The sequence below is a fragment of the Syngnathoides biaculeatus genome, chromosome 8 (assembly GCF_019802595.1).
Source record: "Syngnathoides biaculeatus isolate LvHL_M chromosome 8, ASM1980259v1, whole genome shotgun sequence".
Lineage (NCBI taxonomy): Eukaryota > Metazoa > Chordata > Actinopteri > Syngnathiformes > Syngnathidae > Syngnathoides > Syngnathoides biaculeatus.
Genome location: NC_084647.1, coordinates 511173 through 529341, shown reverse-complemented (window position 1 = coordinate 529341; position 18169 = coordinate 511173). Strand labels below are relative to the sequence as shown.

At 40.4% G+C, this 18169-nt stretch overlaps 1 protein-coding gene across 1 annotated transcript; it reads left to right on the top strand.

The window, feature by feature from the left end:
* Positions 1–515: 515 nt before the first annotated feature.
* LOC133505188 (myelin protein zero-like protein 2) lies at positions 516–14366 on the top strand. Its single transcript, XM_061828210.1, has 5 exons — positions 516–852; positions 9976–10145; positions 11816–12026; positions 12338–12506; positions 12596–14366. The coding sequence occupies exons 1-5, from the start codon at positions 807–809 to the stop codon at positions 12597–12599; spliced, it is 600 nt and encodes a 199-aa protein (XP_061684194.1). The 5' UTR covers positions 516–806; the 3' UTR covers positions 12600–14366.
* Positions 14367–18169: the final 3803 nt, after the last annotated feature.

Here is an 18169-nt window from a genome sequence, read left to right as displayed (position 1 = left end):
TCAGGCTGAATAAAATTCATTTAATAAAGTAGTTATAAAACAAAAATCTAACGAAATAATACAAAATAAAATAAATAAAAATGGCCGTGTAGACAACATTACATAAAAGCCACTGTAAAAGCGCATTTTAAAAGGTCACTGAAAAGACGCCACTGAATTTTCGTGTCTCAGTTAGGCAGGTTTTTCCAGTGGTAGGTGCTTGAGCACCAGGTGGGCTCATCGTGCCATGTACCCGGGCTATACTGTATACAGTATATGAAGAATATACCTAGCTTTCGTATACTTCGTGCCACACACATGCTCATTCTGTTGTAAAATTCAAAGTATCATGATAGCGATAATTTATTTCCTGTTCAGTTTATTTGACATATAATTCTCGGGTCACGTTTTCTTTAAAAAAAAAAAAAAATAAGCGTGACTTTTCCGTCAGAAGTTTGCGCAACATTGACCAAAGGAAGAAAAAAAAAAAAAAAACTGGTTGAACGACCCAGCATTGTTGCAATCGGAATAAGGTCTGAGAAGGAAGACAAGCAGGCAGTGAGGTGGAGGAAAGTTGGAGGTTTGCCTCTGAGGTGGGTGGGAGCGTTCCTGCTGACACCAGTGGCGAGTCACAACGCGTCCTCGGTGCTGAGATCAAGTAGACTAACCGGAGGTGAGGACTGCTGAGTTCATTCCCCTATTTAAAAAAAACAACAACAACAAAAAAAAACCAAACAAAAATAAAAAAAAAAAAGAAACCAACAGTGGGAAAAAGTACTTTTGAGTATTTTGGTCTTTGCCGATTATTTGTCTGCTGTGGTCTCCCGATGTTTCTCAAGAGGATTTTGCTCCTGTTTGGACTGGTAGCCTCAGGTGAGATTCTTTTCACATCTAAGTGTGTTTGCTCACTTGCTCATGTATTCATCAAAATGTATTTTTTTTTTCTCGAAAAATGGTCAGTTCTTGTTTATGCCTTCATTTGATTTCTCGCATTGGGATCTTTAAAAAGAACATTCCAATGAAAGACAATGGTGGTGTGTTCAAGCTCCACAGGGGATCGTGAGCCTGCGTCTTGGAGCGGGCGTCATGCGTCATAACCTGGCACAGAGGCGTGGGTGTTTCTCCACTGAATAGCCATCAGGGAGGAATCAAGCTTGGAGAGAGAATGCTTTGACAGTAATTGCCAATCAGCCAATTGTCACAACCACATCTTGTTTGGCCTCACTGGTTTCCTCTCTTTTATTGGAATGTACATTGAATGGCACCGTTTGACGCACACAGCGTCAGGATATCCAGGATATGCCAGTTGACATCACAACAATTTACGCCATGCATGGAAACAATGAAAACATAACAAGGTGCTTCCGCTCGTAAAAACGATAACAAATAATCCATCGGCGGTATCTATTCATTTAGGTTGTAATCCCGGTTGAACGGATCGTATTCATTGCGTCCAGTCACTCTCAGAGAACTTGTGAGGTTCAAATGGATACTTTGGAGGATTTTAGAAACTCGGACAAGGATGTGAGTACAGAACAAATAGGAGCATGTAGAGCGAGAAAAAGGGTGCGGTAGAACTGATCACAGATCCAAAGGATTGTTCCAGTGCTCCTATATTTCGACCTTGACATCCTGGCAAACACTGGAAGTCATGCTCCAACAAGCACACTGACTTTTGGTTCTGTGAAGCGTTTTTAACTCAGAGTATAAAATTGCGGCAGTGAATGAAAAATTTCCAAATTCTTACTTTAGATGGATCCCATTAAGAATTACGACAAAAATGCTTAAATCGATGTACAGTGAAAGCCAAATGTATTAACTCTGAATCCTGTTTTTTTCTTGATTTTGCAGCGCAGCTCACAAACTGAAAACCATTGATTAATAATCCAAGCAATTATTACAGATCAGAATCAGGACCAGAATCAGTTTCATAAAAAGCTCAAACGTTGCTTGATGTCTGGAAACTACTATTAATCTTCAGCAAAATTTATTTGCAGATTTTGAATAATGCCCAGTTCAATCTCTAAAAATATCAAAACGACAACCCTGATATTGTGGATATTCCTCTCCTTAGGCGCTTTCAAGACAGAAAAAGCTTAACGTCGCTTAATGTAAGCAAAAGAAGTATTTGAGCTTATTGTGTTGCTGTTTTCAGAGGTTGAAGAGGGCATAAATAGAGATGTCCATGTAAATATCCACATACATTTTTACGACTATTGATAGCAGCTATCAGACATTAAGCAACGTTATTTTATTTTATTTTATTTTTTATGTGTACGTCAAGCATTTCGGACTAACCATTAAAATACTTTCAGCCAGAAGTTCATCTTGAAGAAAATATCACATGCAGATGGCAACAATTTGCCAGTACTTCCTTCTATACAACTTGTTGTCCAAAAATGTCTTCTCTGTCCTGAACAAAAACAAGAATGATTTTATATTTCTTTTTTTTTTTTTTTTGGGAGGAGCGTTAATTGCGTTACCTAACACCATCATTTTCAATAAGAAGCCGAAAATGAGGCCAACAATGCTGACATGAGCCAACCTGTTCTGATGTTCTGGTTTAACACACACACACGTGGACACACACACACACACACACACAAGCGAGAAAGAACAGATGGCTGTTGTTGACTGAAGCATTCCGACGATTCCATTAGTTGTTTAGGCTTCATCTTCATCCCCTTTGCAGTTGTACTACATTGTTGATACTCTTTGATGAGATGCAACCGTATTACAATGTCTCTAATCTAACCGCAACAGCAGATCAGTCTAGCAAAACATCACTGTGATTATTGACATGCTGAGCTGCGTTGACACACCTTGGAAGGATGTCTAGCCTTTGTGCAGGATCGCCTCAGGATGTGTGACGGTTGACACACTGCGATCGCCGGCTCAGAGGACTCAGGACACGAAAGACTATGTATGTTTCAAACAGGGACTCGGAATAGTGAATCACTGAATGAGATAAGAATTTTCTTTGGTCGAGTCAGGGTTCGTCTAGTGGATCTGCAAGGGTATAGCACATCCGCGATGGTCTGGGTCCTGCTTTTTCAAACAAGTGTACAATTGTAGTCAACCAAACGCCAGTTTTAAGAAGTGCAAAGCAATACAGTAAGTGACAGTAAATCATAAAAAAAATCACGCTGGTTTGAGTGTGGCTTTGAAAAACAAAAAAGAGAACTGGCCAATTAAAATCATTTAAGCCATGCCTGTTGAGATGTTCTAAAAGTCTACTCGAACTTGTAAAATGAATAGGAATCTTGGAGTGGTACCGTTTCAGGTTTGCTAGAGCAGAGGTTATTTATGCAATATGATTTTATTCTTATTTTGATGGCACGGTGGCTCAGCTGGAAAGTGTTGTCCTCACATTTCTGAGGAGCCGGGTTCAATCCCAGCCCTCCCTGTGTGGAGTTTGCACGTTCTCCCTGTGCCTGTGTGGGTTTTCTCCGGGAACTCCGGTTTCCTCCCACATGCATTTTGTTTTTAGCAAACCTTTCAACTGATGAACAAGTTATAATGAACGCATAATGTCAGTAGCTGCTATATACATGGCACAGCTCATGTACAGTATTGGCATTTGCACTAGTAGTTATGTTTTCTTGCTGGGTTCATGGCAAAGGTCTACTGTAGCCTGCAGAGATCTACTGTGTTCATTGGTACAGTGCCAGAGGTGATCCTGGCAGCCCACACCTCACTACCACAAGAACTCTAACCAACCTTATAGGACTCATCTAGTTCCAGAGTATATACTGTGTGTGGGAAACGGAAGGTCTTTTGAAGGATGCATGCATCTTTATCGTTGAGACCTGTCGGCTATTGCATCAAAGTGATTTCAATCCCAAGGAGAAATCGTCGAGTCAGTTGAGAACTGACCATGGAGGAGATCTTATGGATTAAACACTTATCTACATCCGTACAGCACACGCTTCATCAAGGAAACGTGTCCCAAAATGTATAGATGCTTTGAGTATTAGTATTATCGTAATTAACATCTATTTACCTTTCAAAATCCATTTGAATCTCTCTCACTTTCTCACCTGCTATGCTACTCCAAAATTGTGCATCACTCATTGAAAAACATCAGAATTGGAAAAATCTAATCATCCATCCATTTTGGACACCACTTGACCTCATTCACTCATTTTGGGCGAGAGGAAGTGTGCACTGGAGTGGTTGGTAGACAATCACATAGCTTGTAGACAAAACATTCACACACGCATTTATACGCTGGGCAATTTTGACTGGAACTCTTAACCTAGGGGTATGTTTTGTTTTCTGAATGTGGGAGGAAGCCAGAATACTCAGAGAACTCCCTCCCCATGCTAACTCCAGACAGGAAGGTAGTTGAACACAGAACCTCTTGACTGTGAGGCACTCCACTGTTCTGCCAATGATGTAACCAATACCATTCATGAATCCATTTTGACCACATTAAGGTTGCAGGAGAGTTGGAGCCCATCCAAGCGGAAATTTAGGAAAGAGATGATGTACACCCATTTAGTGTACATACGAGTAATTATGACCTCAGGTAAAACCTTGTGATTTTTTTTTATCATTGATTGGATGGGAAAAGAGTTCTACAGCAATGTTGTATTGTCTTTAGTGATTTCTCCTGCCAGCCGTGATCTACCTGTATGTTGTTCAGTTTTGGGATTTAGTAGTCCTTCTGATGTCATCCTGGCACTCTAAACTGCTAAGTGTTGCCTTTTTCATTATTACAGCGAGTACAGTTCTCACTTTGGTCATAGCAATTACATTTTCTGCGATCACACACAAGTTGTAGTTGTTACTTAAAAAATAAATGTGTACAGTACATGGCATGTACAAAAGGTATTTCACCTGATAGGGGTCTCTATCCTTCTGGTCTTCACTTAAATTGTTACCTGAACCTGTTCAGGACCTCAAGCTTTGAATCCTGACCATAAAGGATGCCTTGTTTCCAAAAAAGAGAGTCCATGAAGCCCCTCACAAATGACAGAAGAGGCTCTTTGTAATACACTGAGCTATTTGTGTTTCATCCATGTCCCAAGTGTTTCCTCCACAACTGATGTACCAGAGGTTCAGGTTTCCTTTTGTGGCTCCTTTTGTTTCTGAGCCATAATGAAGACAGGAAAGGCACAAATCAGCCTGCATCGAGCTCCACAGTACTTGATGCGTCCAGCTGTGGAGTCACACATTCTCTTGCCCGATTAAGACATCATTTGTGTTTAAATGCATTAGCACCTGTTGGTGTCTGCACAGGACGTGATCCTCGTTGTTTGTTGACCCTAGATACGACCAACACACTGGCTAACATAGGTACCACAATGGAATATCACCCACAACAGGGAAAGTTATAATAGATTTCATAAAAGTGATTTAAAGTTCTTATAATGTGGCTGGAGTTGTGTTCAACAACATTAGGTTTTATTGAAAGATATTTTAGTCAGTTTGTCTGGCTACATGAGAGGAAATAACAGTCGCAACGACTAAGTATTAAGGTTGAGTTCCTATCTTGATCATCCTGTTGATGATTTCTTTATGTATTTTTGTATACACACCGACCATCCTGGCCTCATGGAAAGGCTTTGGTTGGGATTGTGGGTGAATTATCTTAATTGGTGTACATGCAGGCGGTATGGTGGTGGAACTGCAAAGTGTTGGCCTCACAGTTCTTAGGACCTGGGTTCAACCCCAGCCCTGCCTGTGTGGAATTTGCATGTACTCCCCGTGCCTGCGTGGGTTTTCTCCGGGCACTCCGGTTTCCTCCCGCATCCCAAAAACATACAACAGTAATTGGGCACTCTAAACTGCCCCTCGGTGTGATTGTGAGTGGGACTGTTGTATGTTTCCATGTGCCCTGTGTTTGCCTGGCAACCAGTTCAGGGTGTACCTTGCCTCCTGCTCGTTGACAGCTGGGATAGGCTCCAGCACTCCCGAGACCGTGTGAGGATAAGCGGCTCGGAAAATGGATATATGGATGGATGGATTGTGTGTATGCAATGGTTTTTGCAATAAGATGGCAGGCTGAACCATTCCTGCTTGTGTAATGGATGCTGGATATTAGTCCAGTACGAGCTGGTGGAAAGCCTTGGCATTGACACTGGATGTGCACAGTGGAATACCCGATTGGGGTGAAACTAAATAAACAGTATCTAAAACTAAATAAACAGCACCTGTGGTAGGGGTTATACCCTTTGTAACTTCCATATATTCTTTCACTAGAGAGAAATACACTGTATTATTACAGCAGGGGAAATACAACCTCATATTTCTTTTCTTTCTTTATTTTTAAAAGGCTTTTTTTTATATAATCATGGGATGCCTGCCAAACCAAATCGCCTCAAGGTGGCCTTGACTTACTTTGCAGTGAATGAAAGCCTTTGCTATGTTTTGGGTCTGACACACCATTTGCCCATTGTATTCTCCACCATGTACATGCATTAACATACTGACAAGTAGACTGAAGTGGTTTCAGCAAGTTTGTTGTCCACAATTTGGCAATTATAATTCGGTGGACAAAGAGCAATGCTGGTGGCTGTGATGGAGAAAGACCAAACAAAAATGACACTGAAGTTCATACTATTCTTGTGTGTATATACACAAAAAAATCTAATCTCCACACTGCACAGCTCTATGGCAGTGGTTTGATGTTTCTTTTTTTTCTGCTCTTTCCCACTGGAAGAAGGGTGTGGTTAACATTAGCTAAGCAGGATGTTCATATTAAACAAGGGAAGGAGTTAGACCAGACAGAGAGATATGACGGGTTGGATGAATGAGCCCGACAAAGACCTAAACAAATAACTCTTCCTAAAAAGCTCCTGTATATTCTCTCATCCTCTTCTCAGGCATCACTTGAGCTCATGATCTCATTTAACCTTTTCTTCCCTTGGTCTCCCATCTTCTCTTCAGTGTAGTCAAACTTTAAAACTGCTTACCTTTACAGCAATTACCATTCAACGATTAAAAAGAAGTGCTTTGACGCAAAGAACTTACTAAAGCAATTGCATAGTAGTAGTATGCAGTAGTCTCCTTATAATTACTCTTAATTAAAAGAGACCTCATTAACCTGAATTCTTAATCTACTCAAGTACACATGATAAGAGCATATTAGCATTTATTTAAATTCAAGTCCTAATTGGTTAAAGGAGATATGTGTAATGATGTTTCATAACTTTGAAGATGTTTTCCCCTTCTTCCCCGAAAGATGCACAATGAATCAATTAAGTTTTTAAATAATGTGATTGGAAAAGCAATTGCACCATAGCTCATCTCAACGGTGATTGTTTATTCTCCTCCTTCCTGTCGCATGGCTGGATTCTATCCAAGATGGCTTTGGCCGTACAATAGACTACTCGCTAGACTGTTTGCCAGTGAAGCACACAATAAAAGCGATCATAAAAACCAATAGCAAAAATCAATTTATTCATAATAAATTATCACTAAATTTTGGGATTACAGGAAAAAAGTTGCTGTGTGTGGCAGGATTATGAATTTTCCTCTATATTGGTTTCGTTGCAACATACTCGTAAATTCTTGTGCACGTACACAGAAATGAAACTGGATTACAGAGTGACATGAAACTCTAGCCAAATTTGGCAGAACGTGGGGATGAGGGAGATGCCTATTTAATGATGTACAGAGGGCCCGTTTGGACGGAGGACTCTCCCATCCCGGCCCACAGGAAACACTCTCCGGCCTGATAAGAAAGAGAACGTGCCGTTTATACCCTCAAGCTCTGCGAGCATTTTCCCAGTGGCCTACTGCCTTTAAGGAGCAATATGACTCAGAACGGCCCTTCTGAACAGTTTGACATCTAACGCAACATGAACATCCCAAAGCATACTTGATAGCACGCTTAGCTCAGATATTTTTTGGCAAACAATATTAGCTGCTAATGATGCGGCCATGTTTCTGGCTAGCACATCTGCATCGTAAATTAAGTTTGAATCTCGGCTATGGCCTTCTGTGTAAAGTTTTTATGTTCTACATGTCCCTACTGCATAGACTTACTCTGGACTCCTGCATCATTCCAAAAACACGCATGCTACATTAACTGAAAACTCTAAATTGTCCCTCCAGGTGAATATGAATGGTTGTTTGGATCAATGTGCCCTGAGACTTATTTGGAACTAATCCAGGGCACATCCTACCTCTCGCCCAAAGTCACTTTCGAAAGGCGTCGCCTTTCCCATTACCCAGAATTTAGTGGCATAAAATGGACTGACGGATGTATGTCATCCATTATAGTTGTGGCTGCATGCTGTAGTATGACCTTTGGATTATGAGATATAGTTTATTGTGGTTGTTAATTCAAATAATAAGTACATCAAAGTATTGACTTGACAGTAACAAGGTCTAGGCAAGGCAGTAAGTATGGAAGGTATTTGCTTGCACATTTAAGACTTGCAAGCAATGAAGCCTGAACCACTTTGGGCTGATTCTTGTTGGTTATCATTGTGGTATAATAAATAAATTCAATCACAATATGAATTATTACATTCCTAAATGGTCACTACTGCTTGTCCTCAATAGGATCGCAGGTGACTTGAATGTATCCCAGCTGACTTTGAGTAAGAGAAGTGCTACACTGGACTGGTTGGCACCCAATCATAGTAAATACATGTACAGTATAATATACAGCATACATAAAATATCAGAAGGGTACCGGCCTAAACCACATTGTTGATAGTCGACAAAATAACTTTGATACTATGCATGTTAGGCACAGTAGATAATGTTTTAGTTCTAAATCAGCCAAGATTATTGTTATTGACAACTTTTCAGTGTCCAGTTTAATGGGAATATTGTGAACAGAAAAATCCATACAGCCATTCAGTTTCTTATCAGGTTCAGCATTCCACACAGCTGGAGGCTGTCCCATCTGATTTAGGGCTAAAGTCAGACTGCTGTACACCTTGGATGGGTCACTCTCAGGGCACGTATGCAGTTGTGATGGACAACTATTCACACTAACATTTCCACAGCCGCGGAGTGGTAACTGAACCAGCGCTGCTTGCATGGAAGTCACATTAGTAACCCATTACACTGGGAGTGAGGAAAGAAAAATCGGTTTGATTATTAACAACGGCGATAGGAATTTGTACAAAGCCTTGATGATGAAAACGAATACAGCACGCCAAACTTAACAGCTAGTCTTGTGTGACACTGTGTTGTATGAGGCCAAATTTGTAAAACATTTCAGCTAGTTGCCATCAGATATGTTTCTCTCCTTTCCCATAGGTGGACGCCATGCTCACTGCAAATTTGTTGACAATCATATTGACAGTGGAGACACTAATTTTTCTTATTGAAAAAACAAACAAACAAAAAAAAACACTGCTGTATATTGACACTGACATTTGATTCTTTTCTCTGCAGACAAAGCCACAACACAACCTGAAACAATATTTTTGTGGAATTGCCCTCCCCCCAATTCTGGACACAAACACACCACATAAATCAAGGACATGAAAATGTTTCCTCCTCTTTGCGCTTAGCAAAGATACGGCGAGTGACTGCAGAAACACATGCAGCTTCATTGTGACTGGTCAAGCTATTGTTAAGACTTGGTAAAGGTGTCCTGTGGTGTGCTGTAATGGTACAGTAATAAGACGTGCTATAGCTGCCATAAGAAAAGTGAGAATGTTGACCCTGCATAAACTTGTGTCTGCTTTTGAAACATGAAAATGTGATTGTTGATATTGTTGGATGCAAATGAAATATCAACAACTTCCTCAGTATGCATTCAACACTCCAGTCTCCGGGAAGACTGGGCCCAATATAGAAAATGAAGTGTGTATATATATATGGTATGTTTTTTGATCTGCTCAGAATAGTAATTATTTCCTCTTGCAGCAGCTCTCCGTACGGGGTCACTAGGTACACTGCGAGCTCTTACGAGGCAGGAAGTTTTTGAAGGAAAGGTTTCATGTTGTGTTGTGTCGCCAGCCAATTTACTGTGTGTATTGGCTTTTGTCTGTCTGCCCTACATTGCCACATCTTCTGTTGTAGGTATGCTCCCGGTCAGCGGGATTCGTATATATACTTCTGGGGATGTGGAGGCGGTCAACGGAACAGACATTCGTCTCAAGTGTACATTCAGTAGTTCCTCTAACGTCAATCCCAATGCCATCATCATCTCCTGGAGCTTCCGACCCTTGAAACCAGGCCGAGAAGAATCGGTGGGTTTATATCCATCTCTTTATCAAAAACTATGAGGGAGCATCCGTCCCCTCAGTCCATTGAGACTTGCTTTCATCAGACAAGTTAGCCCGTGTGTGCGTTGCAAGAAAACAATTAAAGTCTCTTTTTCGATAACGGCCTTATCCTCATTTGAGCTTTCAGCAATAAGATGTGAATGTGAGATCCTGATTACGGGATTGCACACAAGTGACATAAAGCAATTTCAAGAAATTCTGTGGAAGGGCGACAGACACGAAGAAAGAACCCATCAATGTTGATCCAGATAGATATAAATTGAAAATAATATTTTCTCATTTCCCAAATTCAGAGTCATAATGAAACCAGTTCTTCTAGCCCAGAATAAATTGACAGTCCTGACGGTTTAATCAAATGAGAATAAAACTTTATGCATCCCACAAATATCAACTTTTTACAGCAGCCTTAAATATCTACAAATGTTTAAATTTATAACCCAAGTCAATGAGATTAAAACGCTACCACTGTAGTTGCAACTGAACCTGAATAAATAATTATTAGATAATGAATAGAGTATCTAGGAACTGAATCCTTCAGCAGATTGATAGATGGATGGATGAATAGAAAGATATCAGTTTAATGTCAATTTCAACTCATGTTGCAACGTCATCCTTAATATGAAATGGGCGACAGAATATTTTATTTTGCAAAAATATGCAGCGATCTCTGTAACAAACAACCCAGGAAAATTAAGGCGTAGTTTTATTAGTTAGCTTTTAGTAGTTAGTTTTAGTTTAGTTAGTTTGCCCCCCCCAGACATATAAAGCTTTTAGTCGAGATGCATCACTTCAACATATTTTCTTAGAGGAATGACTTTACTACGTTCCCATTTGGACAAGGCTTTGTCGTCTTCCTTTGGGATTCTTGGACATTCCAGGAAGAGCACAAAAAAGGAGTTTACCAGCAAATAGCTGGAGATAGGTTACAAAAAAAAAAAGATACATTTGTGGAAATTTGTCAAAAGGATTTTTGATTGGGATATAAACACAAGGCTACAACAACGACTAAAAACCAATGGAACACGAATAAGGAGACAATAAGGCTTTGACCTTAAGAATAGTAAAACAATATTTGACCTGCTTCAGAATAGTTTTGTCTGCTTATGTCATTGTCTTTGTGGCCTGCTGATCTTAAGATGGATAAACAAGTCCAACTGTGGCATTTTATTCCACTTTTACAACAGTTCAACCTTGATAGAGCTCTGTGAACTCTTACTGGCCATTTCTTCTTGTACCAGAGCATCTCACTGAATTAGAAAATGATTTTTAAAAAAAGTGAACTTATTTCAGTACTCACACATCATATATGTTTCGAATGTTGTCTGAATCTACCTCACTAAATTAAGCCTAATTTGAGATACACCAGTGTGAGTTGAGTCTGTTTACTTCAATGTGCCATCAAAAATATTATAGGAAAATAAACAAAATAATAGTCGCAGTGCAACAAATAAAAGTAAAAAGTAACAAGTAGCATGAAAAAATGCAAATTCGAAAAGGAGCGAGAGGAAGTAAAACTTCAATGCCCTCACTCTTTATACTGTATACCCAATTTGCTCACATACTGAACATTTTCATGAAGGAATGTTTCCCTGCTAATTATTTTGTGATCATTACTTACTCCCCACACAATGTAGGTGTTCCACTACCAGCAAAAGCCATATCCTCCTCAAGAGGGCATTTTTCGGAACCGCATCATCTGGGCTGGTGACATCATGGGTCACGATGCCTCCATCATAATTCGTGAAGTCAAGTTCACCTACAACGGCACTTACACTTGCCAAGTCAAGAACCCGCCAGACGTCCACGGCTCGGTTGGAGAGATTCGACTACGTGTCGTCACTACAGGTCAGCAGCACATTTATATTCACACATTGTGTGAAGCGTTCACACTTTCGTTCAACATTAAAAGCATGGCTCAAATAAACAAAGAGAAATGCATTATGACTTTAATAATATCTAAAAAAAAGTTGACAAAAAAAATCTGAATTGCACCATTTTAGCAACCTCCACCTTAAACTGATATCTGTGATCGTATATACGATACATAAATATATATTGCAGTCATATCTCTGCTGTCTGGAATAAATGGGTCACACTTGGAATGCTGAAGGAAATTTGTTAATAACTTTAGTGTGTGTGTGTGTTTTCTTCCCCAGCCTCTTTCTCTGAGCTTCTGCTGCTGGCGTTCGCCATCGGGGGAGGGATCACCGTTGTGGTTCTCCTCCTCATCATTATAGTGTCCTGCAGGAGGTGCAAGAGGAAGAGACAAAGGCGGAATGGGGAAGTGGAGGCTCCTCGCAAAGAGAGAAAAGATCCCACAGTATGGTAAGCCCAGGAGAAACGTGGAGGGAAAGGGAGAGGGGGTGATGGAGAGAGGAACAGAAGAATTATAGACTTCCTCTCTCGCTCTCCAGCTGACTGTGGGGATTGGGCTTGTGGCGCTCCTTCCTGGGGCCTGGGACTCTTTCCCGCTGGACATTAAACTTCTTCCTTCCTTTTCAACCAATCTTTGGATCCAGTTGAAGGGCAGCTTCCAGTAAAGAGAAGACAATGAAAAAGCGCCCCTATGTGAAAAAAAATGCAGACACAGAGATGTTTTGATGTCACAATGTGCCTTTCACTTGTGCAATGTTTTTTGTGTAATCACTTCGTCTTTTCCTGATCACTTAAATTAACTCAAGACATCATTTTCTGTCTATAGACAATTTGTTTTGATGATGTGGCATTTGAACAATGGCGTATTCCCTATGTTTACTTGCCTACTAATACATTTCAAACAGGTCCAAGTAAGATGTTTGATTGAGGCAACAGGAACTGATTGGTTTCATTCCACGACTCTGTAGCACAATTTAAAGTGGTTCAATTTAGAGCTGATTACAATTTACAGATTGAGTCTGCTCTAACCCTTCTCACATGCATTTCTTTCATCACCATTTGCTGTCCTAAACGTATATATAAATGTCTTCTCTTGCTTGGGCTCCACTTTGCACTCTTGGGTTTTCAGATCGCCCTGTGAAATTCATCTCGGTTAAGGTGAAGGCATTCTTGCCTCTCGAGAAAAAGTGGCTGTAAATACAGGTGGTGGTTGATGTGGACAGAACCTTGAATGAAATCTTACCCAGTATGCCAAGTTCTTGATACCCTGTGTGACTCTAACACTTTCTCACTGCTGCTTTTTGTGTCATCTGCTTGTCTGTCATTTCCTATTTGTGCGTGACGTCTTCTGCACATGCATTTACATGAATCATTCATGAACGTACGTTCATGTATTTCATCCTGTGTGTGTGTTATGTTGCTCTCGTTTCCTTCTCGGTGCACGTCTCTCCGTGTCCTAGCCACCCAATGAGGGCCATCCACCTGTACCTATCACAGACGTCCATAGAGATTGACAGTTCAGATGGCATGATCTCAGAGGCCAGCACTAAAGATCCCAGCTCCGAATCGGAAAGCCAAAGCTCAGATGACGACGATGACGCTGAAGACGATTCAGACTAAGGAGGTGGGAACGGACAGATGGAAGCCCGTATGGTACCGGTAGAATCCTATTGTGTTCGAGTGGCGAGTCGACGAAGGGTGAAACCATGTGCTGTCATCATGAATTCAAGGAAAAGCTGAAGGATGTCCTTTCTGACCAATTTGGGAGAGGCACAGAGATTGAGAGTTCTTGAAAGGAGATCAAAAGGCTTTGTTTCTGCATCCTTTTCAAATTTTCACATGACAGAACAAAGGCTGACTTAAACCTTCTGACACAGCAGGTAATGCATTTATTTGAAAACCCGTTTTGTATCCCACTGGCTGGGATTGCACTGTTACATTTTATTACTTGAAGAAAACAACAGCAACTTCATTTTGCCAATACTGTACCGTGTATTCCACCCGCAAACCAAATGTTTGCTGGTGTTTGAGCCACAGTCTGAACGCTCCGGTCGCAAATATGGCGTGCGAGTGCACAGTCTTGATCTGAAAATCCTTTGATTGCAAACTGTCCCAGTGATCTTCTTCTCTCCACGCATCACATCCACTAACACAACTGCATTTTTTTTTGCTGTCATTTTTTACTGATGATGAAACGCTGAGCAATATGCATCAGTGTCTAGGTTTTTAGTTACTGCCTTAATTATTTCATTCCTTTTTTATATAGTATATATTTTACACAATGCTTTTAATAAATGAATTTCTAATAAAAGTGCCTTTGAAATATTTACGCCTTTGTGTTGCGTATACTTAAAGACGTATGAATGGATGAATAAATGAGATCATGCCCTAGATTTTAACCACACTCACATGATTTGACATCCTTTTATCAAATTCATCTATTATGTACGAGAGTAATCTGCTTCCCAGCATTTATTATGCATCATTATCTTTAATACAGTACATCTGATTGTGTAGACATGCTCTGCAGAACATTTTACATTTGTTTACCTGAAAGCTTTACACTCAGTGTTGTTAAACACTGGGGCCTGCTGCCCTGACAACAAGTTACCAGTAAAATGATCACTATTTTTGTGTGTGTGTGTGTGTTTGCTTGTCTGCATTTTTGTGTGTACTGGTCAAAGTCTATTCCTATGGGTGCAATTTAAGTAACTCCGTGGCTGAGTGCATGTGGACATGAATGCTGGGTTGACAGGGTTAGCAAAAAAAGTGTGTATTCGTACAAACAATATAATTACATTATCAAAAGAGATGAAGTCCGAGAGGGCTCTCTTTGTAATGTTCCTCTATAGCTGCGGTGTAGGACGTACCATATTTACAAATGAATACTTAAAGAATAAAGTACATTTGATATTGTCACAATTGTGTTTGCAATTCTAAACCTTGTTTTTGTTTGTTGTCTTTAAGAGTCAAAATAATTTGTTTAAAAAATGGTAAGGAAGATTACCAATTGGCTTCTGTCACTTGGACAAATCTTTTAAAATGGGTAAAAAAAAAAAACCTTATCCAGTTTTTATAATACCTCTTCTACGGCAGTGGGACTAACTCTTTTTTGAGAGTCCTACAATTTATATCTACTAAACCACTGTTAGACCCCATATCAGGAAAACTCAAGTACTCTTGCTATCATGTATTTTTTTTAAACTTCAAACTCTTCCAACTGCAGTGTTACATGTGTAATTGTAAAAAATAATGGAATGTTTAGAATGAAAATGTCGATTTCATGTCTGGAAGAAGTTGAAGCAAAATGAGCAGTGGTTGGCTCCAAGTAGCAATGATTGATTCCGTCTGAACTACTTTGTGGTGTAAAGAGCAGCACAGTAAAAGTAAAAGCACAGCATGATATTTGGCAGCATTCACACAAACCTCACCGAGAGCAACTCCTCCAGGTGTTGTCCAGGTCCTCCTCTTCATGGACATTGGAACACGGGCTCAGATCACTCAAAGATTGTACCACTCCTTGAAAAATCCATCCTTCAATCTCCTTTGTCCTAATTAGGTTGGCAGATGAAATGAAGCTTACTTTAGGTGACTTTGCTTGAGAGATCCCATAAACCCCAACCTGGTCATGAGGAAATTGCAGGGCACAAACAGACTGAATAACCATTCACACTTACATTCATACTGATGCTGTAGCAATTTAAGTACATTGCATTTTTTTGTGGGGGGAATGTTACAACTGACTGACTGTCTGACTGCAACGGACAATCAAAACTGCTGAACGGATTGTCGGTACCACTCTACCCACTATTGAAGACTTGCACGCAACGCGAACTAGGTCCAGAGCAGGCAGGATCCTTTCGGATCCTCCACATCCTGGCCACCAGCTCTTCCAACTCTTTCCATTGGGAAAGTGCTACAGATCAATGCAAGTCAAAACTAACAGGCATTCAAACAGTTTTTTCCCTCTGGCAATTAAGTCATTAAATTCTTGATCAGCGAACCAACAATTTTCTGCCTTGTGCCATTGTTGTGACACACCCTTACATCCTGCTGGCCCAATCAGTGTTAGTATTAGTAATATATTTTGTAGACTATCGCACAACTCACAAGTCACTTTAAACTGCTCCCTTTGCACAATTGTCATTGCACTGGTCTATAACAGGAACTGTGAACGGGTAAAGGCACTCTGTACGAGTTTAACACAATGTGGAACGTTGACACACTCTTATGTCCTACCTGTTCTAAATGAGGAAGACTTTACATCTTGCACATCTGTCGCTCTTATAAGGAATAGTTCCTATATACAGAAATGTCTCTTGTTCTTTGTTTTTGTTACTTTGTTCTCAATGTCGTACCACGGCAGCACTGACTGCCATAGAAAAATTCCGCGGGTGTTTTTACATACTTGGCCAATAAAGCTGGTTCTGGTTCTGATTATTTGTCAATTATAACACAAAAGTTTTCAGATTCTTTTTCAAGATCAATGTAACGTAAATTTAATAGTGATAAACCATGACTTCCCAATAGAGGAATGAAAACAATTGACATTTGCTAGCAACAACGTGCAACTGGTTGAATGAGGAGTTGGCCACTCTGTGCCCGAGGAAAGAGCGCCATTCGGAACAGGGAGTTAGACCGACAAACACAGGGTACTTACGCCTCTATCTTTTTAAAATATATTTCACAAAGTGAAAAAAATGTGGGCAACACAGGATTCAAGTGGTTATTATATCTGCCTCACATTTCTAAGGTTCTGGGTTCAAATCTGACCTTCCTCAGGGGAAAATTGCATGTTCTCAACATGCATGTGTGTGTTACTTGTTACTTGTGTGTGACCTTCCCAAAACATGCCTAAATTGTGGTTTGAATATGATGAGGACAAAAGCTGTAAAAAATTGATGCACAGATGAAAACAGCTTCATCTGTGGGGCCTGCCAAGGCACTGTCTTTTCCACCTTTAATCATCACAGGATTTCCATACACTATGAGAGCTGCATCTGCTACTCGCTTCAATGTGGTCTACATTCTGCACCTTAGGATGGGTGGTACCTGGCACAGACGCGTGTAAATTCCATTGCACCCTCACTTGTGAGCAAGCACAGGCAAACGCACGAAAGCACGGGCTTGCCATTTCATACAAAAAAAATCACCTCACATCTACTCGGGATGGAATATCACAGTGTAACACACATGCAGAGACTCTCTCATTTTCACAGCGTCAATTATTTTAATGGACACATTATTTAGAATGACTTTCTTGCGACACTGTGGAGTAGAATTTCCACTGACCGCCAGTGAGTAATGCTGCCTTATTTGTTTGTGAGTAGAATTTGAATCTTGTTTCGCAGAGTTCAAGTCACTCATCAACTATTCTCCTCTACATACTATTAGAATCCATATAAATTGTTGGAAAGACTGAAGGGTTTCATTAAAAGGATTATATATTTGCATCTACAGTATACTGTCTGGCTCGAACACCCCCTCCTTTTTTTTGTTTCACTGTGAACAACTGAAGAGGTATCCCACAGTTTGATGACAGCCACAAAACAAAACATCTGAAAGGAAAAAGGCTTCAGTTGTGCGACAAAGAAGATTTAACTGTAACTGACACCAGAAGGCTACAGCAGACAGACAAGAGAACCCCTGTGCTCACACACAAAATACATCACAGCACAATGCAGTGCTGGTTATCTAAGAAGCATCAAGAGTCGCACAAAGCCAAGCATATTAGACAATATGCTGTAATACAGTTTATACAATCCATGTAGATGGCAGAAGTAATCAGTCCGAAGAGAAAGCAATACGCCTCTGGTCAGTGTGGGAACTATTACATAAAGGTTTTCTTGTTCTTCTTTTCCTTTCCTTGCATCATCTTTTTCCATGTGAGCCCATCTCCTGCATCTTCCTCTCTAACACCAACTGCCCTCCTGTCTTCCCTCACATCCTCCATCAACCTTCTCTTTGGTCTTCCTCTCGCTCTTTTGCCTGGCAACTCCATCCTCATCATCCATCCAACCAACCATCGAAGTCTGATCTCTCAAGCCTTGTCTCCAAGACATTCACCTTTGGCTGTCCCTCTAATGAGCTAATTTCTTATCCTATCCAACCTG